The sequence below is a fragment of the Myxocyprinus asiaticus genome, chromosome 2 (genome assembly GCF_019703515.2).
Source record: "Myxocyprinus asiaticus isolate MX2 ecotype Aquarium Trade chromosome 2, UBuf_Myxa_2, whole genome shotgun sequence".
Taxonomy (NCBI): domain Eukaryota; kingdom Metazoa; phylum Chordata; class Actinopteri; order Cypriniformes; family Catostomidae; genus Myxocyprinus; species Myxocyprinus asiaticus.
The window spans coordinates 56,264,476-56,288,528 of record NC_059345.1 but is presented as its reverse complement, the minus strand read 5'-3'; the positions used below and the strand labels follow the sequence as shown (position 1 = coordinate 56,288,528).

The 24,053-nt window shown below is 39.8% G+C and overlaps 1 protein-coding gene across 2 annotated transcripts in view; it reads right to left on the bottom strand.

Annotated features, from left to right (window-relative positions):
• The window catches only part of LOC127416517 (pyruvate carboxylase, mitochondrial-like), a 321,324-nt gene that overhangs the window by 197,945 nt on the left and 99,326 nt on the right, over positions 1-24,053 (bottom strand). For both annotated transcript variants that reach the window (XM_051655945.1, XM_051655953.1), the window contains exon 9: positions 19,804-19,966. In XM_051655945.1, the coding sequence (XP_051511905.1) occupies positions 19,804-19,966 (163 nt within the window). The remainder of the gene's footprint in view (positions 1-19,803; positions 19,967-24,053) is intronic.

Sequence of the window (24,053 nt, the reverse complement as noted above, 5' to 3'; positions counted from 1 at the left end):
AAACCTAAGGAAAGAAAACATGAAGAAAAGAGAAGGAAAGATGCAAAAATGGAGAGATGAAAGAAAACATGAGGAAAAGAGAAGGATTGATGCAAAAATGGAGAGATGAAAGTTTCCATGAGTGAATAACCTTCAAAGGGTGAGGCTGAAAGAGATGTAATTCACACATGCAAGAACACACAGACTGCACACACACACACACACACACACACACAAAAACAAAATCAGACCTTTACAAGTTCATAGTTTATGATATCATACCCATCCATTTACTAAAATACCCATCAATTAACCATTGTTATGGAAAATCTGACATTTTACTAGAACATTCTAAAGAAAAAACACATCGGACAGCTCCATTTCTCGCTCTCCTTTTCTAAATTAATTCAGCACATTTTACCAAAGACATTGTTTTGTTTTTTTTTTTTGTTTTTTTTTGCCTCAGTCATGATGCATTCAGTTATTAGGCTTCATACAGTAGCATGAGACCAAAAAAAAAAAAAACACAGGCAGACAGACATCAATGCTAGTACCTTTTATCTTAATAAGCCATATGAGTCAGACCTCAGAGCTACTGTAATCTAAAATGAGTAGGTCAGCGCATGCTTTGCATTCCCATTTGAGAGTTAAAAGAGAGATCAAAGAAGACTGCATCATTCAACAGAGCATGTCAGTTCAATGTGTTGCTGTTACATCAGGATTGCATTTCTCTACTTCTTTTCTTTCTGCCGCATCTCATGTCAGGGCTGTCCATCTCTGGCAGGAAACTAATTTCCATGGAAAATGTGCAGTATCTGCACAAAGTCATCTCTGATGAGTCTGATAAATGGCATATCACTCTGTTCGCATACACCCTTGTGGGATAACCAGTTGATACAAACACAAATATACAGGTTACTGTTCTCTCAAGGTAGGTAAACTTGTCTGCTCAAGGAGGCTGATATCACAATGCAAACTCTCAAACACACACACACACACACTTAGGTGTTCCGCTGCTGTGCCAGTTAACTGAAGTTATCCACTGAAAAAATAAATAAATAAATTGGTATTTATTGTTGTCTTCTAAAAATATTTACATTTATCTTGTTTTAAGGATGTTTGAATCTTCAAACTATCTATTTGAAATCTATCATAGGTCAATCTAGTTATGGATTTATTATGGATATAGTGACCTGTAGCTATCAGGGCCCATTTTCACAAAGATTTCTATCTCCAAAGAGTTCCTAGCTAGGAGTTTTGCTTAAAACCTATTCACAAAACTGCTAAGAGCAAGTTTTACTTAAGATAAGAGTAAGGTGAAGTTAGATAGACAGACAGACAGACAGACAGACAGACAGATAGATAGATAGATATTTTTTTCAGTTGATGAACATTTCTTCATCCTGTGTTGATGTAATGAAATGAGCGTCCCGTCAAAAGCATCAAAATATCGGGTAGCCCCGCAATTGCCGTGATTCCCTGTGAATGCCCCCTTTTTTCACTGCAGCGAGCACACATCCATAGGTAAAATATGCTATGAATTGTTGGAGAGGGCATATATAGTTTTAATAGATAATTCTGTTGATGGATGACAGAAATTCCTAATTCATCTGCACAACACAGTTTCATTTTGATGTGGCCAGGGAGCGCAGAGTTCCCTTATGACTCAGTACACTTGACATTGCGTCACTAAGCTGATGCATATGGGGAGTGTCCTTCTACACGACCTAGTTGAAATTTCCAAGCTAAGCTCCTCAAACAAATAGACGAGCAAGGCTACAATCCAGAGACGTTCAAAGAGCTCTGCACCGCTACGGACTTAGTGCTGCGTGCCACGAATATCACTGCATAGGCCATTGGCAAGTCAACGAGCAACCTGGTGTTTTTGGATCGTCACATCTGGCTGACCCTCATGGAAATGCGTGATGTGGGAAAAGCCGCTCTATTTGATGCTCCGGTGCCTCAAGCCGGCCTTTTCGGAGGCTCTGTGAATAGTTTTGCTGAGCACTACATCACGACTCTCAGCCAAACACTCAGGCTATGAGACATTTTACGCAGAACAGAGCAGTACTTCTTCACAACCGGCTCGCTCCTTCTCTGTCTCGGGCCAGCGCTGGGCTAAAAACTCCACACCAGCTGCTTCAGCGCCGCCAAATGTTGCCGCCGAGCCACTGGTAAAGCCACGCAAGCCGTGACCCAAACGAAGGCAGCCGCCTTTGTGCAAGCCCCACACCAACGGGAAAAAAACCCACGTGCACAAAAGCGCTCCTGACACAGAATGCTGTTCCCCTCTTCCCCACTGCTGTTTGTCAGGAAAGGAATATTGTTGTTCAGAATGTTGTTCAGTATGTTGTTTTCTGTGTCTCACATTAAACGTGCAATAAAGTTTGCAAAAAAAGAGTAAAGTGCTAGTTGCACATGCACGAGACACTAACACTTTTTCAATAAAGGGCTTTCCCACTTCAAAGCCCACACATTATGCACATCCGCTTTCCAATGGTGAGCGGCGCATTATATCATGTATGAACATACAAAGATTGCAAAAAGAATACAGCGCTCGCATGAGACGCTCACACTTTTTCAATAAAGGGTTTCCCACTTCAAAGCCCACACATTTTGCACAACTACTTCCCAGTGGTGAGCGGCGCATTGTATCTTGTAATGAACATACAAAGATTACAAAAAGAGTACAGTGCTCGTTGCACATGCATGAGACGCTCACACTTTTTCAATAAAGAGCTTTCTCACTTCAAAGCCCACACGTTATGCACAACCGCTTCCCAATGGTGAGCGCCGCATTATATCACGTTATGAACATACCAAATTGCCCTTTGTCCCGTTACGCGGATGCTTGGCGAGCTCTTATTGGCATTCCAACTGAGTGCTCAAAAATTATTGAACATGGTTATATGATCCATTTAGCATTTTGGCCGCCCCATTACAACGGTGTTCTGTCTTCCACGGATCCGACCGAAGATGCGCCGGTTTTACGAGTTGGAATAGGCAATCTTCTCGCAATAGAGGTTGTTTCATATGAATTAATAAGCCTGTCCCACTGTGCGAATGCATGGCAAGTCCACAATCTGTGGCCCAACCACAGGATGTGCCGTTGTTGCATGCATAGACTGCGACACACAGTGGGATTTACAACTGTTATTTCCTTGTTCTGGAGAAGGACGGTGGGCTTTGGCACATTCTAGTTCTGAGATGCTTGAATCGTGTGCTAGCGACGTGCCCACTAAAAATTTTAACTCAGAATCAGATCTTATTGCACATCCGTCCTCAGGACAGATTTGCATCAATAGATCTGCAGGACACATACTTCATTTACCAATTGCACCATGTTACAGGCTGCTTTTTAGATCACCTTTTTATGAATGAGCATGTACAGACCATTCAGTTTTCAGAAGGAAAGTGCTGACCACAAATGCATCCAACACAGGTTGGGGTGCAGTGTGTGATGGACGCCCAACTTTCGACACCTGGAAAGGTACGAAACGGCCGTGACATGTCAACCACCTAAAGCTACTAGCTGTCTTTCTAGCTTTGAGAGCTTTTCATTCCAATATTGTGAATCACCACATTCTGATTCGTTCGGACAACACAACAGTAGTGGCATATATATGGTCGCTATGACACGCTGGCCCACGGATGGCCGGCAAAAAGCATGTATGCATTTCCCCTGGTACGTCTCCATTCTGTCATCAGTAAAGTCTGAGTGGACATGGAAACAGTTCTGTTAATTGCGCCGAAATGGCCCAATCAGTCCTGGTTTCTGGAGATGGTACAAATACTGGACAGGCCTCCATGGGAAATACCACTAAAGAAAGATCTTCTCTCTTAAACACAAGGCACGGTTTGGCATCCCCAGCCAGATCTGCGAAGCCTACATGTGTGGCCTTTGAATGGAGCATAGCAGACGAGCCAGAATTGGCTCAGTCAGATATGAACACCTTATTATAGGCTAGAGCTCTGTCCACGAGATGCCTTTACGCACTGAAATGAAATGTGTTCACTAATTGGTGCTTTTCACATGGCAAAGACCCAGTGAACTTCCCCATTCCTGAAATTCATACATTTCTTAACCCTTTCGCACATACGATCAAACCGGTGTGATTACACTAGGCTGGGCTCAGACGCGTACGATCAAACGGGTGTGATCTGAGTTCATGCTGCTGTTTACCAGCTAAATCGGTTGTCAAAATAACTGAAGCGGTTGTTATAATGAAAAAGCTGCTCAAACAGTCTTTTCAACATCACAATAGCATTATTATTATATGTTACAAACTTTAAAACAATCACTAAATAAAAGTATAAAGCCGTTACCGTTGGAGCGCACTGTTTAGATGCAGTGCTGTGGCCATGTTTCTGGTGTCAAAGAATATACAGACTAGTCAGTCCACTCGAGCCTTCTCTCATTCCTTCCATCATAACCACTTACGGGGCTAAGTTTTTAGAACTTTCTATACTCCTCCTTTTGTGTGCTTCTATGGCAAAACAAACTCAGAATCCCATCTTGCATTGCAACGAAAATATGGCGGCGTGCATAGCCGGCAAGTGCATTCGCGATTGCATCTTATCTATCATAATCATTCATTATAAACATCTAAAAACCACATTATATGTTTGATAATATATAATCTGACCTTCAGTGCACCCGCTGTGATATAATCTGTCCTACAGTGCCACTGCTGTGAAGTATAAGGTAAGATTTATTTTAATTACAGTGCGCATTAAAGAACTCATGCTGGGAGATCCATCAGTAAAGGAGAAACTCACGTGCTAAAAGGTTAAGAGCGATCGGACACAGAGCTATGCCCAAAGTTTATGTGCCGATTATATCTGCGAATCACGCACCGAAACCGCATTACTGCTGGCTTTGGCTATGTGCCTACGGTTATAACCACACCCTTCAAGACTTTTTCCCTCCTCCATTTAATTCAGATAAGGAAAAGTCCTTGCATTTGTTATGCCCTTTGCGAGCGCTACACTCATATGTTGAGCGTACACACTAGTTCAGACTGTCTGACCAACTCTTTGTGTGCTATGGAGGATGCACGAAAGGAATTTTCATCTCTAAGCAAAAACTTTCTCACTGGATCGTTGATACGGTCACCCTGGCTTACGAGTCACAGGGTGCGAATTGCCCAGTTGGTGTTAAAGTACACTCAACTAGAGGCGTGGCCTCTTCATGGGCATGGATGAACAGTGTGTCCTTCCAAGACATAGGTTTTACAGCAGAATGGTCTTCTCAAAACACAATTGCAAAGTTTTACAACCTAGACATAATGTCTCTCTCAAAACAAGTCCTCTCTGTCTAGAGCGGTTGCTATTTTACTGGCCAAATATATACATTATTATACCCCTCTTTTTAAGTATGAGCTCCCTGTCATTTTACACAACTGTTACAGGCTCTTCATTATAAATAAACTTCCTTTCCGACTGGGTTCATGAAGGGGTTAATCCATAGTTCATATATATATTCTGAGTGTTCCCCTCCTGGCTAACCATGAGGGTCATTCACTTGCGGCATACTCATGTCGGTCGCCATCCCGCTGGACTAAGGCGTTATGTTTCCTCTCTGGAAGGTTATGTTATGTAGTGGGGTGTAATGGGACTCTGTTCCCTATGTGCATCAGCATAGTGACACAATGTCAAGTATGCTGAGTGATAAGGGAACGTCTCGTTTGTGTATATAACCTCGGTTCCCTGAGATGAGGGGAACAAGACACTGCATAAGCTGGCTGCACTACAAGACTACAAGCGATGGGCTTTTTGTCCCTCAGTCAGAAAATTCTATGGAATGGTGTTTGCGTGGGGCTGAAACACCATAGCCAATATTAGAATTGGCATTATTGTAGAAAGGTTTCAACTAGGTTGTGTAGAAGGACACTCCCCATGTGTCAGCTTAGTGATGCAATTTCTTGTTCCTCTTGTCTCAGGGAACTGAGGTTACGTACCTAACCAAGATGTTTTTAAAACCTTTATCTCCTGTGTAATTTGATTGTTTCAGTTTGTGGGAGAGTTAACTGCATCTCTAACTAAGTTTACAATAATGAAAACACCCTCGCGATTCAGGCAGTACCTTTTTTAAAGATCAATGTTGATATTATAATATATATAATATTATAATATTAAAATACATCGACTCAATTGTGATTCAGGTGATTCCTTTTTAAAGGTCATAATAATATTCTAATATATAGTTTGTTTTTTTGTTTTTTTTTTTTTCCCTTTTTCTCCCAATTTGGAATGCCCAATCCCCAAAGTGCTTTGTAAGTCCTCATGGTTGTGTAATGATTAGCCTCAGTCTGGGTGGCGGTGGACGAATCCCAGTTGCCTCTGCGTCTGAGACCGTCAACCTGCGTAACTTTTCACGTGGCTTGTTGAGCGTGTTGCCACGGAGACATAGCGCATGTGGAGGCTTCACGCCATCCACCGCAGCAACCATGCTCAACTCACCACGCGCCCCACCGAGAACAAACCACATTATAGTGACCACGAGGAGGTTACCCCATGTGACTCAACACTCCCTAGAAACTGGGCCAATTTGGTTGCTTAGGAGACCTGGCTGGAGTCACTCAGCACGCCCTGGGATTTGAACTAGAGAACTCCAGGGGTGGTAGCCAGCGTATTTTACCACTGAGCTACCCAGACCCCGCTAATATATTGTTTTCAATGTAGATTGACGACAGCAGCCATGCTTCAGATCATTTGTGAGTCACTCTTAGGGAGTTAGAAGGCCTCAGGACTACTTCTAAGCTGTCGTGGGTTTAGGAGCTACTTTTAGCGTTAAAATGCTTCATGAATCACTATTAGATGAACATTTTAGTCCTAAAATTAGGAGTGACACGACCCTAATTTGTAAGAGTTGTTCTTAAATTTCTGCATTAGAAGCTACTTTTAGCCTTAGGATTTTTTGTGAATACAGGCCCTGATACCTATGTTTACTCTTTCAGCTTGTAGTTAAATGTGTAGCTCATATGAGGTGGTTTTTCATGATGAAACTAAAATCAGCCAAGAAATCATTAAACATAAAAATAATAAAATAATAATTTAAAAAAAAAAAAACCTCCCAACAACATTTTTTTTTTTTTTTTTGTTTTTTTTTTTGTTACGTCATTACATCAAAATTTACTGTGACAGTTGACAGAAAATCATTTAATGGGTCCACTTACCTTTTTACCAAATGCATTTTCATGACATTTTCAGTCCTCTGTAATAACTGGATTAGGCTTTACAGAATTAAAATCATGTTATAGAGACTGCACTCACAAAGATAAATTTGAAGCTTATGAAATATTTTAGAGGCGAGCATAACTAGACAAATTTATATTTACTATAGATGATATAACTGTTTGATAACAAACACACAGCTCTGGAACTTTTGCCACAACAGAAAAGAACTGTGTTTAATGGGCACTTTGCTGAAATTGAGCTGAAAATGCCCAAAGTGTGCTGTTTGTGAAGTTGAAACACCCAGTTTCCTCCACATTATTGGAGATGTGGGATTCTTCAAATTTCTATTAGGATAATTGGATCAGGAAAAATTCAGGATTTGACATACATTTTGATATTCCAAGGATCACTGTCATTATTCTGCTGGACCTATCTGCAGCCTCTGACACAGTCAAAGATCCTCCTGTCCACACTCTCTACTCTGGACATCACAGGAACTGTCCTTAACTGGTTCAAGTCCTATCTCTCAGGTAGGTCTTTAAAGGTAGCCTGGAGAGGTGGGGTCACATCAGCTACTTACTGGGGTATCTCAGAGCTCAGTGCTTGGCCCACTTCTCTTCTCTACCTGTATATACACAACATCACTTGGACCCATCATTCAAACACATGGGTTCTCATGCCACTGCTACACCGATGACACACAGCTCTACTTGTCTCTACTTGTACATCATTGAAACATTCACAGTATAGGTTTAAAAAAAGAATGTGAACCCCTAGTCTAATGAAGGCATCAAAAGCTAACTTAAGCTAGAGTCAGGAGTTGACAAACCTGGCATCCAATTAATGAAACAAGATCAGAGGTGTGGGTTAGAGCTACTCTGACTTATAAAAATTACTCAAACATTTTGAGTTTGTTATTCACAAAAAGCATCTGCTGATGTGGACCATGCCTTGGAAAAAAGAGATTTCAGAAGACCTACAATCAAGAATCATTGCTTTGCTTAAAGCTGGAAAGGGTTACAAAGTTATCTTGAAGAGCTTAGATATTCATCTGTCCACAGTTAGATAAACTGTCTATAAATGGAGATGATTTAGTACTGTGGCTACTCTCCCATAGTGGTCGTTCAGCCAAGATGACTCAAAGGGCACACCGCAGAATGCTCAATGAGGTAAAAAAAAGAACCCTAGAGTGACAGCTAAAGACTTGAAGGAATCATTGGAACTGGTTTACATCTCTGTTCAGTCTTCTATACGGAAAACAATAAACAGGCATGATGTACATAGCAGGACACCACGAAGGAAGCCGCTGCTTTCAAACAAAAACATTGCTGCACTTCTGAAGTTTGCCAAAGACCACCTTGACACTCCACAACTCTACTGGGGAAATGTTTTGTGGACTGATGAAATTAAGGTTGAATTGTTTGGGAAGAACATGAAGCAATACATTTGGCAAAAAATAGGGTACCACATACCAACATTAAAACATTATCCCAATGGTAATGTACAGTGGAGGGAGCATCATGATTTGGGGCTACTCTGCTGCTTCTGAATTATCTGAATTATCAAGATTATCAAGATATCCTACAGGATAATGTCTGGGTGGCTGTGCGCTAGCTGAAGCTCAGTAGAAGTTGGGTGATGCAGCAGGACAATGACCATAAACATCGAAGTAAATCCACTACAGAATGTGTGTGTATGTGTGTGTGTGTGCATTCCTACACCAGTAATTACTCTGTTATCAGATTTCTACTGAATTAATTACAGATGCGTGTGGGAGGTTTGTGAGTGAGTGTGTGAACGGACCTCCTGAGCTCTGTAGGAAAGAAGCAGTAGACATAAATGAATGGAATACATTAAGCAGTGAAGATATCAAGGCACCTCCTCTCTATACATCTCAATATATCCATCAATTCCTCACAGCCCTGTTATTGCCCCTCTCTCCCTTATAAAAATCAATCATCTTTCCTTGTTGTTATGACAATGGGTGGATTGAGGAGAGGAGAGATGAGTGAAATAAACATTGTAAGTCTGCAATGTAGATCTTAATTTGAACTTTCACCATTGATGAAAGTACTGCATTAGAGAGAGAATGAGAGAGAAAGAGAGAGAGAGAGAGAGAGAGAGAGAGAGAGAGAGAGAGAGTGTTTGTGAGTGCATTATTTATTTCTGTGTGGTCTATGTGATTCCACTGTCCTGTTTGACCAGCCGCCGTGATTCATTTTTTCGTCCTGACCCCAACCCTTAGCCCAGTACCACTTCACGTCACTGCTTGCATATGTGTGTGTTTTACTAAACCACATGATCTCATGATAATAGTAATGATGTTGATGATGAAGACCAAGACTTAATCAAGATAATCAAATGCTAATATCACATTGATGGGGAAAATAATTAAAATGCAACCATTAATGACAATGTTCCCTCTCAGGAAGCAGCCAGGAAGCAACTACTTGTTCATCACATCATATAAAGTGCTCTCGTTCTATATTTTTCACAATCCTTATAACTGTGAGAGCTCTTTGATGTATAGCTACTTTATGCATGCTAATATGGGTAGCGTCTTCTGTTTGGACATTAAAAATATGAAATTTTGCCTTATAAGCATATGCATCATGGTTGAATCTGTTGCCCTGGGCTGAATTATGGGATGAGCGTGTGTATATACATATACGTGTACATGTTATGAACACAAAATGCACAGAATAGCTGGGAGTCTCTGCTCGGAATGTGTCGCCCACACGTCGGTTTAATATGAGCGTGTGTCAGTGTAAACGGATGTGTTTTTGCATTTCACACACGCTGTAAGGTAGCAATGTAGTCCCTGCTGAGAGAAAACGGCTGATGGGATGGGGAGTTGGAGTGAAGGAGAGACAGAAAGAGATGTGATTGAGAGAGGAATTAGATCTATTCTGATTTCAAGAAGGAAGTGTGTGCGTGTGTGCGTGTGCGTGAGTGTGTGTGCATGCACGTGTGTGTGCATGCGCACGTGTGTGTGTGAGTGTGCATGTGCCGGTCTCATGCAGGCAGTGTGCAATTCACAGTGTGTCTTATCCATTGATCTCCCCATCAACATGTCCCCAATACATCACTGTCTGCATCTGCCTCTCTTTCTCTCTGCACATCCATCCATCCATTACCTCTCTCTTTCTCCCTCTGTCTTTCCAAATAGCACAGGGAACAATACCCCCCATCACTCAATCAAACTTCATGTCCCTCCCTCTCTCGCCCTCCTTCCACCTCTTTCATCTTTCCACATTCTATTCCTGTCCTCTTTTTTGCTCTTCTCTTGGCAGACCATGAGGAATCTATTCTCAAACACTCTTTAATTCAATTGTCCCCCATACTCTCTCTCTCTCTCTCTTTCTTTCTCTCTCTCTCTCTCTCTCTCTCTCTCTGTCCCACTGTTTCTCTAAAGAGCTATAATGCATTGCTGTGCTATGGGAGTCATTGTTTCATTTTCATCACCTCTTTATCTCTTGCTCTCTTCCACTCAACTGAAATGCTATGATCGCTTGCTGGGCCAGACGTTTTAAGCACTTTCTCGCTGAGATTTCTCTCTCCCTCCTCCCTCTGTGTATCCATTCCACCTCTCCAGAGCACTCAAGCCATGACTTATTCATTCATCCCAGGATTTATTATCTTTAGCCATGCATTTTTAACCGTGTTTTTGTTTTAGGTACACACATTTCACGGCTGAACTACATCTCTGTTTGCAGAGCCCAACATTCTCTGAGAATGACCACAGTTCTACCTGCCGTAAGAGAAAAACAGGAAAAACAGAAAAGAGAAAATTAAGCAAACAGAAGAAGTGTAAGGAAAGGAGAGGAACTTTGTTTTAAGCTGGAAATACTTTCATTGAAATGCATAGGGAGATGTTTTCCGTACAATAAAAGTGGATGGTGATTTATACAGATAAGCTCCAAAAAGGACAAAAAGCACTATAAAAGTATACATAAAATGATATATCATAAAAGTAGTCCATAGACTTGTACCCTATTTTATAGAAAAGTAATATGGTTCGGAGTGACATAAGAGCAGGTAAATTGTGACAAATTTGTAATTTTTGGGTAAACTATTCCTTTAAATTATTATTTAAAATGGACTGACAGAGAGAAAGTTTTTATTTTTATTTTAAGAGGAAAACACAAACAAGAAAGCAAAATAAAATAAAATAAAAGTTTAATGTCCATAAATGTGGATAAATGAAATCATGCCTCAAATCTGCATTCATCATTTGATTCAATAACATTCATCAAGATGTCATTACTTTCCAATTATTGTAAATATACTAGTTCTGTCAGTTGATTAAAATTTGTAATCACAATTAATCTTATACTTTTTCGTAGTTAATTATGATTAATTGCAGATTTTGAAAGTGCTGAAATTTGAATCTAAATATACTTTTCCAGTCATAATGCTTTTATTTCCTTCTTAGTAAAGAAAACAAAACAATATGTAACAATATAATGCTTTACTAACATATTCCAAACAAAGCCTTCGACTCAAGATGGCGCCGAGTATGGCAGCTGCGTTGCGAGCTCCGACAGAACACTGCAGTTTTTTGTTTGTTTTGTTCACAATTCTATGTTTTTTTGTCTTGGATGTTGTCTGCCTTATTGTCTATGACAGACAAACACTTTTGGACATTGGTTCTGCAATAGCACACCGAAAACTGGACTTTAAATTCCTCAATGCAGACCCGCTGTTAACAAACACGCCAACGGAGCCCTTTGTCTGGGCAGCCCGGCCACGGAAACGGAGAAGGAAAAGGGGAAATAGAGCCGGCGTTCTCATCAGAGTAAGACGTCGCGCAAATCGATCCCCGCTACCCAGTATTCTATTGACAAATGTTCAGTCTCTGGACAACAACCTCTGCAAGCTGAGAGCGCGGATCTCTTTCCAACGAGAGACTGCTGCATTATCTGCCTTACAGAAACTTGGATGCCTGCTGAGATTCCAGATTCAGCCATCGAACCCGCGGGGTTCTCCTTGCACCAAGCGGACAGAGCGAAAGACCTCTCAGGTAAAAGCAGAGGTGGTGGTGTATGTTTTATGGTCAACAAATCCTGGTGTGATCAGAGGAACGTACATTCTATCAAGTCTTTCTGCTCTCCTGATCTGGAATTTCTCATGCTTCTGTGTCGACTATTCTGGCTACCGAGGGAATTCACAGCGGTCATTATCACAGCTGTGTACATCCCCCCACAAGCCGACACAGACCGGGCACTCAAGGAACTGTACGGGATTATAAGCAAGCAGGAAACTGCGCACCCTGAGGCCACGTTCATTGTGACCAGGGACTTTAACAAAGCCAATTTTAAATCAATCGCACAAAAATACCAACACATCAGTTTCAACACACGAGGGGACTGGGTTTTGGACCATTGCTACTCTCCCTTCCGGGATGGCTACAAATCCTTCCCCCGCCCACCATTTGGTAAATCAGACCACTCTTCCATTCTGCTTCTGCCCGCTTACAGGCAGAAACTGAAACAGGAAGCACCCACCCTCAGAACGTTCCAGTGCTTGTCGGACCAATCAGACTCTACTCTACAGGACTGTTTTGATCACATGGACTGAGAGATGTTCCGGTTCGCCTCTGATGACTACATCGAGGTGTACGCTGATAGCGTAATGTGTTTCATCAGAAAGTGCGTAGAGGATGTTGTTCCGACCAAAACAATACGGATCTACCCCAACCAGAAGCCATGGATAAATAGCGATGTTCGCGCTGCACTTGATGCGCGGACCTCCGCTTTTAATTCCAGGAATGTGGAGGAGCATTAAAAAGCCAGTTATGCCCTCCGCAAAACAATCAGAGTAGCCAAACGCCAGCACAGGGACAATATTGAAGGACAGTTTAACACCACCAACTCTAGAAGCATGTGGCAGGGAATTAATATCATCACAGACTTTAAAGGGAATAAAAACTCCGCCATGAACACCGCTGCCTCTCTCCCGGATGAGTTAAATACTTTTTATGCTCATTTCGAGGGAAATAACACCGCCCTCGTGGAGAGAGCTCTCGCAGCTGAAGCTACAGAGGTTAGTTCACTCACCGTCTCTGCAGTGGATGTAACCCGATCCTTCCGACGGGTGAATATCCGTAAAGCCGTGGGTCCAGACGGCATTCCGGGCCGCGTCATCAGAGTGTGCGCGAACCAGCTGGCTGGTGTTTTTACTGACATTTTCAACCTTTCCCTCTCCTTGTCTGTGGTCCCCACATGCTTTAAAACGTCCACCATTGTGTCTGTACCAAAGCAATCCAAAATCACTTGCTTAAATGACTGGCGTCCTGTTGCTCTGACTCCCATCATCAGCAAATGCTTTGAGAGACTAATCACAGATTACATCTACTCTGTGCTGCCTCTATCACTGCACCCATTGCAGTTTGCTTACCGCTTCACTGATGATGCCATTGCATCTACAATACACACTGCTCTCTCCCACCTGGAATAAAGGAACACTTATGTGAGAATGCTGTTTGTAGACTACAGCTCAGCATTTAACTCCATAGTGCCCTCCAAGCTTGATGAGAAACTCCGGGCTCTAGTCTTAAACAGCTCGCTGTGCAGCTGGATCCTGGACTTCCTGTCAAGCAGACGCCAGGTGGTTAGAATGGGCAGCAACATCTCCTCATCACTGACCCTCAACACTGGAGCCCCGCAGAGCTGTGTTCTCAGCCCACTCCTGTATTCCCTGTACACACATGACTGTGTGGCAACACATAGCTCCTATACCATCATTAAGTTTGCTGATGATACGATGGTGGTAGGTATGATCACTGACAATGATGAAATGGCCTACAGAGAGGAGGTGCTCACTCTGACTCACTGGTGTCAGGAGCACAACCTCTCCCTCAACGTCAGCAAGACAAAGGAGCTTGTGGTGGACTTCAGGAGAAAAGACAGAGAACACAGTCCCATCACCATCAATGGAGCACTGGTGGAGAGAGTCAGCAGCTTCAAGTTCCTCAGTGTCCACATCACTGAGGAACTCACATGGTCCATCCACACTGAGGCCGTTGTGAAGAAGACTCATCAGCACCTCTTCTTCCTGAGACGGCAGAGGAAGTTTGGAATGAACCGCCACATCCTCACACTGTTCTACACAAGCACTGTAGAGAGCATCCTGACTGGCTGCATCACTGCCTGGTACGGCAATATCACCGCCCACAACCGCAAAGCCCTGTTAAGGGTGGTGTGAACTGCCAGACACATCATTGGAGGTGAGCTTCCCTCCCTCCAGGACATATATACTAGGCAGTGTGTGAAAAAAGCTTGGAGGATCATCAGAGACTCCAGCCACCCAAGCCATGTGCTGCTCTCACTGCTACCATCAGGCAGGCGGTATCACAGCATCAGGACCTGCACCAGCCGAATTCATGACAGCTTCTTCCCCCAAGCAATCAGACTTCTGAACTCTTGATCTCTCACAATCAATATACATCAGCACTGCACTTTATTAATCTTATTATCTCACACTGGACTGTCTTAAATTATATTCTCTCTTAACAACACTCTGTCAGCTAACTATCAACTTACAGCCTGAATGTCAAAACAGTACAATACAACCTACTGTACATTTTATATATACTATATATACTATTTTTATTGTATAATGTGTATTCTATATTGTATGTGTATTCTATATTGTGTATTGTATACTGTATATTGTATATTATTATTTGTATATTGTGTTGTGTGTAATTATGTGTATATTAGATATGTTCATTGTGATGTGTAAATCTGTTTATTGTAAATTGGTATATGTCTCATCACTGTCATGACTGCTATGTTGCTCGGAACTGCACCCAAGACTTTCACCCACTATTGCACTTGTGTATATGGTTGTGTGACAATAAAAGTGAAGTGAAGTATAAAGATAGAAATGCACTAAAATAGCACCAAATTCAAGTAATATTAAACGTTTCCCAAAGTCTAAATGGGAGTTTTACTAATTGAAAGAACTAGTCCCTACATAGGTGGCATATTCATTTCAATGGGCATTAAATCTCTTAAACTCTCATCCTCCACAATATTAATCAGCTGGCAGACTGTGGCTATCCACTTTGTTACAGCAATCGTAAAGGCCCGTTCATGATTTGTGTCAGGGCGTCAGCGCCAGCATTAAGCGCTCAGTTGAAGTCCACATGAAAAGTGCTTGCAGACAAAAACATCTCATTCTAAGTTTTGGTGATTGTTAAGACTTGGCGTGCTTCTGTGGTAAATAAAATGCTCCTTACTTAGGCTGAAAAGTACTTAATTTCTATCACAAGTCCCATCTGGGCTTGTTTTGTACAACTAATAGCATTAAGAGCTCCTTTCCCCATCACTTTATCACTGAAAATGAGTCACTTGTGTGTGTTTGTGGTGTGTGCATCGGTGTAATGACTCCGGGCGGACACATCACAAAAGTTCAGCGATTAAGAAAAATGAACACGTTAAACTTTTTTAATTAATCACATTCGTTAACACGTTAATTTTGACAGCTCTAAAATATACCATTTGCTTAATGAGAGAGGTAAAGAGGGGCACCGACCAATTAATGGTTGTTAGGTACTTAGTGGTTAAATACTTTTGTGTTGTTAATGCACATTGGGCCTGATGTGAAAAAAAAAAAAATAAACAGAGTCATGGTTGAGACTTAGCGAATTCTACACAATATCCTCAAGCTCAGGAAACTCAAGTATTTGTTATTACACCAGGCTGAAGTGAGGTGTGAAGATTTCAAGAAGAGAAGATCTAACAAGTAATGAGAAAACACGTGACTGAGAAAGAAAGTCTTTGTTTCTCAGGGGCTCTGGTGCACTAATGCTATTTTGATGTGCCAAATAGCACAAACAATTCAGAGATGAAAGATGACGTGTGACTACGTCACATAACATCAAAGTCAATTTCTCACTAAACTTTTCTAGTATTTTAAGTAACTGATTTGATCAGCAAATAATTGCATATATAAAATAAATTGATTCTACTTCATATACATATACTAACTGATGATATATGGGTGCTAGCTGTGCAAACAAAATGCATGCTACTTAACTTTAACAACTCCTAAGTAGGGGTGTATATATATATATATATATATATATATATATATATATATATATATATATATATATATATATATATATTACTTCATTACATTAAGAGAACAGGTCTTTATGAGTACTTTAAAGGTCTAACTGAAATTGTCAGAACTAAAAAGTGTTTTTTATTTGTATTTTTTTTTTATGTAAATGTAATTGTATAAGAGTACAAGTATTTGATTTACATAGTAGTCAAGTAATGTACAAATGTCTACCTAGCCCCAAACTTACCTGTATCTCAACATCAGTAGCAGCAAATGTTAATCTTGTGAAAAATTTACAGAACAGCATGTAAATACACAGTAAGTACATTGTATTGTATGTATTTTAATTTAAGTACATAGTAGTTAACGACACCTAATATAAAGTGGGACACAGTTACTCATATACTCTGTTCTAATTGTCTGCTGACATTTAGTTTAGTGCATCTACACTGGGAATGCCAATACAAAGCCAAATTTCACCACACATAAGAAGAGAGTTAAGGGCAGTTTCTCAGCACCACCCTGCACAAACAGAGAGCTAGTTGTCCTCTCTTTCAACTCGATAAATGCACTCCCTGAAAATCGGTTTCAATCAATATAACTCGATGACTCATCAAAATAATGCCTCTCTGAAAGAGTGTGTGACAAATGTGTGAGTGAGTCTTTGTGTGTGTGTTTTAGATTTTTGATTATGGGTTATGCTGTGAAAAGCAGAGGGATAAATCTAGATAAATGAGTGTGGCCACTTCAATGGCCAGATTGCAAAATTACTGGGGTTGCAGCATTGTAGCACAATAGTTCTGTACAAAAACTGTTATAAACCTTTAGATTCTCTCACTGTTGCTGCAACACTGCTTACTGAACAATAGCAAAACTTCAAACATTAATCCTTTAAACTCTTAGTTGTTTTTAAAGATTTCCTTTTTCAGAAATGTTGTGTTGATATGACAAAGAAATCAAAAGTTATAGCATTAAAAATAATTTATCCTAGTGTCCAAAAACATCTCCAAAGTGACCAAATGCCTCTCAGTATAAATAAAACACAATAATTGTACATAATAACTAATTACATATGGAAATACAACAATGATCTCTTTCCAAAGCATGCAGGCATGAGTAATGAGATCTCATTCAGTTCCATTCTGTGTAATTTGATCCATCATTGAGTCTGGGTGATGTACTTGGCACAGTCTCCTGGTGGCCATATGTAATTAGAGTGGACGATCATCTCTACCCATATTTGGATGGCTTTCACCTCTGTTGCAGTGATCTGAATCCTAATACGATTTGTTTAGCACTCCATGATGCTGGACAGCGTACTACATCATTTCTGTGGCGGAACGACCTGCCCCTCCCTCTCGTCATTGTCGCCCCACCTTTTAGGGCCATCCTTCAGCCAGGCTTATGACAGGAGTTGGGCAGGACAGCGAGAAGAGGTGCATAATTAATAAGCCTCGTTCTGACAGTGGTGGATGAAGTACACCTGATGTGAATAATGCTTCATCACCGCTGTCTTTAAAACGCAGAGCGCACCTCTTCTCGGGGAGCCGGCTTCAAATCTCCATGTGTGCATCCTCGCACACCCAGAACCAGAGTGGGAAGGGTTCGGCCCTTCATGGAGCCCCGTCTTACTGCGAGGATGCCAGTTTCCCCTTTTATTTTGAACACCATTCCCACTGGACACTTTATTTTCTCTTTTTATGGACATTTTATGCTTATTATTATTTTTAATAAATGCCTCTCCGAGGCTTGACGTCACACCCACTGTGTCTGTCTCTTGCTCACCCCGCCACATTTTCGATTAAGTCATCTGATCCAGGAAAGCTAACGTGTTTTTAGCCAATAGCACATTATGTGGTGTGTGCACATTGTGCTTCGTGTGGATTATCTAATGATCTATGCATCTGATTACGTTGTGTCTGGGCTCGTTTTAATGGGACTCCCCTCCTCTAAGTAATGGTATGTGAAAAGTGTGGAGTTATAAGTGAATATGCGGCTTATAAGCAACCCTTGTTTACATGTAACATGTTTATCGAAGACACGTACTTAGCCATTACTCGCTATATATTTGTCTGTGAGGACAACAAATAGACTGGTTGTATTATACTATTTGAGAGCTTTCCAACGACATATGACACATGGCTATTTGATCAGTTTGATGTTTTTACTGATTACAATAATATTTAGAGTGCAAAATTATCAAAACAGAACACTTCTGATTTGTCTATAAATTTCAAAACACTTGTTCAGTTTTGGTCATAATGCCTACATTGTAAAGTACAGCTTATAAAACAATATCTTTTTTTGTGTTGGTCAAGACTGTAGTTACTAATATTTTGATGATAATTTTTTATCGGCATGTCAAGCCTCTGGTAAGAAATATCTTTAAGTTTTTTTCATTGAAACCTGTTTGGTTCTAAAGAGTAGCGTCTCTAGTTTCGTTTGATATGCTACTTTAAAAAATCCAGTAATTTTTTGCATGTCAGCACGCTGATAAACATGATATCTACATATGTGGACACTGGCACCACATTTCCTCAAAAGTAGAAAAACATGTTAGTTATTTTGAATAACTTTCAGTTCTAACAGATATGCAAGTCATTTAGCTTAATTTTAATATACATTTTGTTATGTTTAATTTTGTTATCTCTCTGCAATACAATTCTATTCATTAACATTAGTAAATGCATTCCTATATACAGTATTTACTGTGCATTTTCACATTGAGAATAAATGGGTTCATCCAAAAGTTGAAAAATGTTGCTTTCAGAGGTTTTATATGGAGTTAGGATGAAAGTAAGGTGCATTTTGAACAGTTCTGAGATCAGTGCAGACAGACAGCACACTGGAGCATCCTATAGCTTTTTATGCAGCTAAGTGCATTCAATCCTAAAATCCAAACAAAAGTTCAGTTTCAGGCAGCAGATGATGTTTGGACCAGTCAGCATGGTTGGCAGACATGGGTCAATGGTAATCAGTACATGGATTCAGAATTGTATAATGCTACATTTTATTTTAACATGATTGGCAGTGATTGGATGATGTTGGACATTACTTTGAAAAAGAATGATTTATTCAGCTTTACAGAAAATCAGCTGTAATGTCTGTAACGTCTCAAAAACATGAATAACCAACACTCCTGCAAACAAACAATTTGATCTGAAAAAAATCTGACTTTCTGACTTTCTATAGCTTAGTGTTATTAAAAATTTCACAACATAGTCTCACTGTCCACATATGTGGACATTAATTATTAGGAAAACTGTTTGCTCTAGAATTTATTTATTTAGATTTTTTTGATTGCTTATTAGGTGCTACTAGTTAAAAATAAAAAAGGGAAATGGAAAATGCACACAGCAGTCAAGCTCTGGTCTCTGGAAGTTAAAGGGTTAAAAGTTGGTATAATTCTAGCAAATTAGAGGGCAAAAAATACTCTCCAGATCTTTTATTACGCATAAATATATAATTGAATAGCTAAAGAGACCAGTTTCCAATCTGTTACTTCATAATCGTTTATGTTCTTGTATTATTAATTGAAGTGATGTTGCTGTAATTAACTAGCAGACATACCTCTATTCGACCTGTGTCTGGTTGAAAACCACGGGAGGGGTCTTCTGTGGTGACCCGGCACTGAATGGCACAGCCATTGATGCGAATCTTGTCCTGTTCAAGACCCAGCTCAGGAAGACTGCGGCCCTCACATACACGCAGCTGGGCATGAACCAAATCCACACTGAGAGAGGGAGAAAGACAGAGAAGCATTATCAACATTTACAGATGAATAACCCTTGAAGAGGAGTGGAATTCATTACACAAACTTGAAACACCAATCTCACTTTTATCTTAGACAATTACAGCTGCATAATTAACTAGCTGATCTTCTTCCTTTTGAAATGTTTATCCATAAAACAAAATTTGCCTACTTAGCACTCACAACATTATCAAAAGATCTACTTTGATCCTATCTAATCCATTATGATGTAGACTTATTGATTGTCGATGAGAGAATTGCGAGAGACTGTTTCAAATAATGTGGACTATCCAAATCAATCCTTTAGCAATTCATCCAATTAGGTTCTATCAGACTTGATTCAGAGTCCATGAAGTCATGTAGAATTAGATTTAACTTTGAAATAAAATGACTTTGAGTATTTAGCACAAATAGCTAATTTTCTCTGAAACTGCCTTAGGAAATATCCAGCAAATCACTTCAGGGACAAAAGACTTCTGATGTTTTAACTGAAATGAACTATGCTAATTCTTTATCAAAGCTGTTTAACGAAGTCGATTAACAATTTTCAATTTTATTTTAGAAAGTATGAGAGAGGAAGAGAGGGGAAAATAGATAGGGGAATAGATTAATAGATGTATTTAAAGTTCATGGTTGGCAGAACAGCATATAGTTGTTTAGAAGTTGCTTTGAAATTTCTTTGAAAGCTAATGACTTGGCATGCACATACCAAAATTATGCTTAAAAAAAATATGTTGCCTCATGTTTTTAATTTACAGTAACACCTGTACAGTACAAATCTTCTACTTGTCAACACTAGCATATAGGGTAAATTCATTAGAGGCGCATAAAGCTGTGCTCAGATTTGTATAATGATCAGGTGAAGACACTTCACAGAATAACTTTCACTATTAAGTTCAATGCCAACATGAGATCACATCTACAGTATACTGTACTGTAGATGTTTTAGTCTTATCAACTGAATGTGAGGGTGAACAATTCAGCCTCTGCCTGAGGTCTGAATTTCAAGCAAAAATGTTTTTTCCCAATTTCAGTTGTTTTTCTGGAATGTAGCTAGCCTGATCTCATGAAAATTACGTGACTGGGGCAACATTTTTGCAGAATGATATTACCAGAGGTGGGTAATAATGCACTACATTTACTCCATTACATTTACTTGAGTAACTCTTTGGAAAAAAAAAAAAACACTCTTAAGTAAATTTCTGATGAAAAAATGTACTTTTACTTTGTTACAGTGGGTAGCGATCCTGTTGTTACATGACTGGTTTTAAGTGTTAATAAATGCGTAATTTATTGATATTTTTGAATGGGATTCTTATGACAGTGGAACTTCACAGCTGCACACATTCACTCGAGTTACGTTCAACACTACAGCAGCAAGTGCGCAAAACAAACATTTCTTCACTCCACACAATGCCTTCATTTTACACCAAGACAAGGATATATTTCAAGATTAAAACTGCAGCTCAATCTTAAGAAAACATGGTGAGGTAAGTTTAGGATTGTGATAATGTGGCCTTATCTGTGTCATGGTGATTTCATTCATTTTCAGCATGAATCTGTAACTATGGGCTCTTATGACCTCAGTTTCTAAGTTTACATTTTTATATCAGCGCTGTAACATATCAGTTCCTACTGTATAAATCCTTGTAAACATCCGCGTTGTGCAAACATTTTGCCCTGCCTAACGCGATTTTGAGCATTTCTGCATGTGCTGCGTTTGCACAGTGTTTGACAGATGCAGGCGGCTTTGTCTTGTGGACAACAATTTGACTCTCGATGGATGTACTGTTACGTCATCTTCTACAGCAAAGAACATGGGCATTATATTTTATACCAATCTTTCCTTTGAAAATCTAATTTCTAATGTTTGTAGAACAGCATTCTTCCACCTAAGAAAGTGATGTACCTCATTGTTCTCTGCCTGCATCACCTTTGTCTATTGCTGGAGAACACTCTTGAAATGGAATACATAGACTATCAATTAATTGCCAACAAAAGCCTTCATCAGCCAACTAACAAAGGAAATTGCATCTCTGTGAACTTCTGCAGATAATCCAAGATGGACTTCAAAAACATTATCATTAATCTTACAGTTCATACAAAAATCTTTTATTTTTATTTTTAAAACACTGAACCTTGAAGTTGCAGTATGTAAGATTCAGAAAACCTTGTTATTAATGACACCTGTGGCCGTTAAGTGAACTGCAGCCAGCTACCTGTTGCTCATGCTTGCCGTAACGTACAAAGAGACTGAACGTGATTCACTGGCATCATGCTGACAGATGAGGTCGCATAATTGAAATTACACAGTTATGATTGTTTTACTTCAAACTTTGAGACTAAACTAAAACTACTTACCAGCTAACATAGCATACTGATACATACATACAGTACAGCTACATACTACCGAACTATACCAGACAGTTTACTGTTGCACTATTGTATTTTTTGTATGTCATATGTTGTACTACGATCAAGAAACCAGTGTATTTGCTTAAATTTATCCTGTATACCTGACTTTTAGTATAAAGAGAAGATCGTTGAAATTATTTGAAAGTTACGAAGCAATGTAGCTTGCAATTTGTCAGTGTTAGCAGGCAAGATCAAGTTAGCTAAAATGACACAGATCAATCCTTATGGCACTATATTTCACATGCTTTGCAGTTATGTAAGCTTACCTGTCCAATAAGAAGAACGGCAATTCAGGGTCGGTTTTGATACCCAAAACCAAATGAAGGTACCTTCAGGAATCAAATGCTCTGCCGATGTTCACTCTAGTTTTCGCTGGACCACGATCACGTTCCCGCTTAGCCAGAAGGGATTCAGTAGATACATTTATTTATTTATTTTTTTGGCTTACTGGGAGTTTGTATAGGAGTCGATGTTGTGCTGGGAGCCGGACGTTTTCTGGATTCCATCTCTAAGATATCGTTACCTAGTGTTGCAGTTTGTTGTCGCTGTTGAATAGCGGAAGAGAAGCTATTACTGTCTGAGGCAAGGCTCTCGGGAGCGCACATAAACTTCATGTCTTTTGGATTTTCTTGGCAAAACCGACCCACTCCCTTCGCATGAAAATCAGTCTACAGGCTTTAATAGGCAACCTAGGAAGTCCGGGAAGGGCTCATTTTTTTAAGTTATGTTACAAGCCGTTCACACAATGGCAAAAAAAAAAGAAAAAAAAAAAAAGCGAATATTACATGAAAATTGTTTCATATTGCACCTTTAACACTTACTTAGTTTACTAATCTTAAACCATGACCTGCACTGCACATAAATAACTAATATTGGCATTATATTCATGCTGGTTAGCCAGAGGGGAACTGGCCCCCACAGTGAGCCTGGTTTCTCCCAAGGTTATTTTTCTCCATTAACCAACATCTTATGGAGTTTTGTGTTCCTTGCAACAGTCGCTGGCTGTGAGGCTTGCTCACAGGGGTTCTAAATACAATTATTATTTTTTTTTTACACAATTTACAATCATATTTAATCAAACTACACAATGATCACTCTAAGACTTTATAGATATTATAGATTCATTTTTATATTCATCATGTATTTGAAACGATGTGTGTTGTGAAAAGCACTGTACAAATAAAAATGACTTGAGTTGACAACAAGCTTCCAAACAAAATTCACCCTTAGTGTACAGAACAAATTATCTAAATTCTTTCAACACTGACAATGCTGGAACTACACTGAACTAAATTCATGCAGGACGTAAAAGCTGTGAAATAACGACAGAAGGCATGAATAAAGCATGATCTTGCTTCAGTGTATAATTAAGCATTATATAGAACTTTGGACTGTGTGACATTGTTCATGTTTTTTTCACCGTTCAGCCTTTAATTAATATTATATCATCATTTCCCCGCCCTCATGTTCTTCCAACCCTGTGAAACTTTCTGTATTCTGTGGAACCCAAAATATGTCAAACAGAATCTTAGGGACTGACAGTCTTAGCCACCATTCCCTTACAAAATATGGAGGGGGGGAAAACATGCAGTGAAAGTAAATGATGATTAAGGTTAGCATTCTGTCTAAATCTCCTTAAAGGAATAATTTTCCT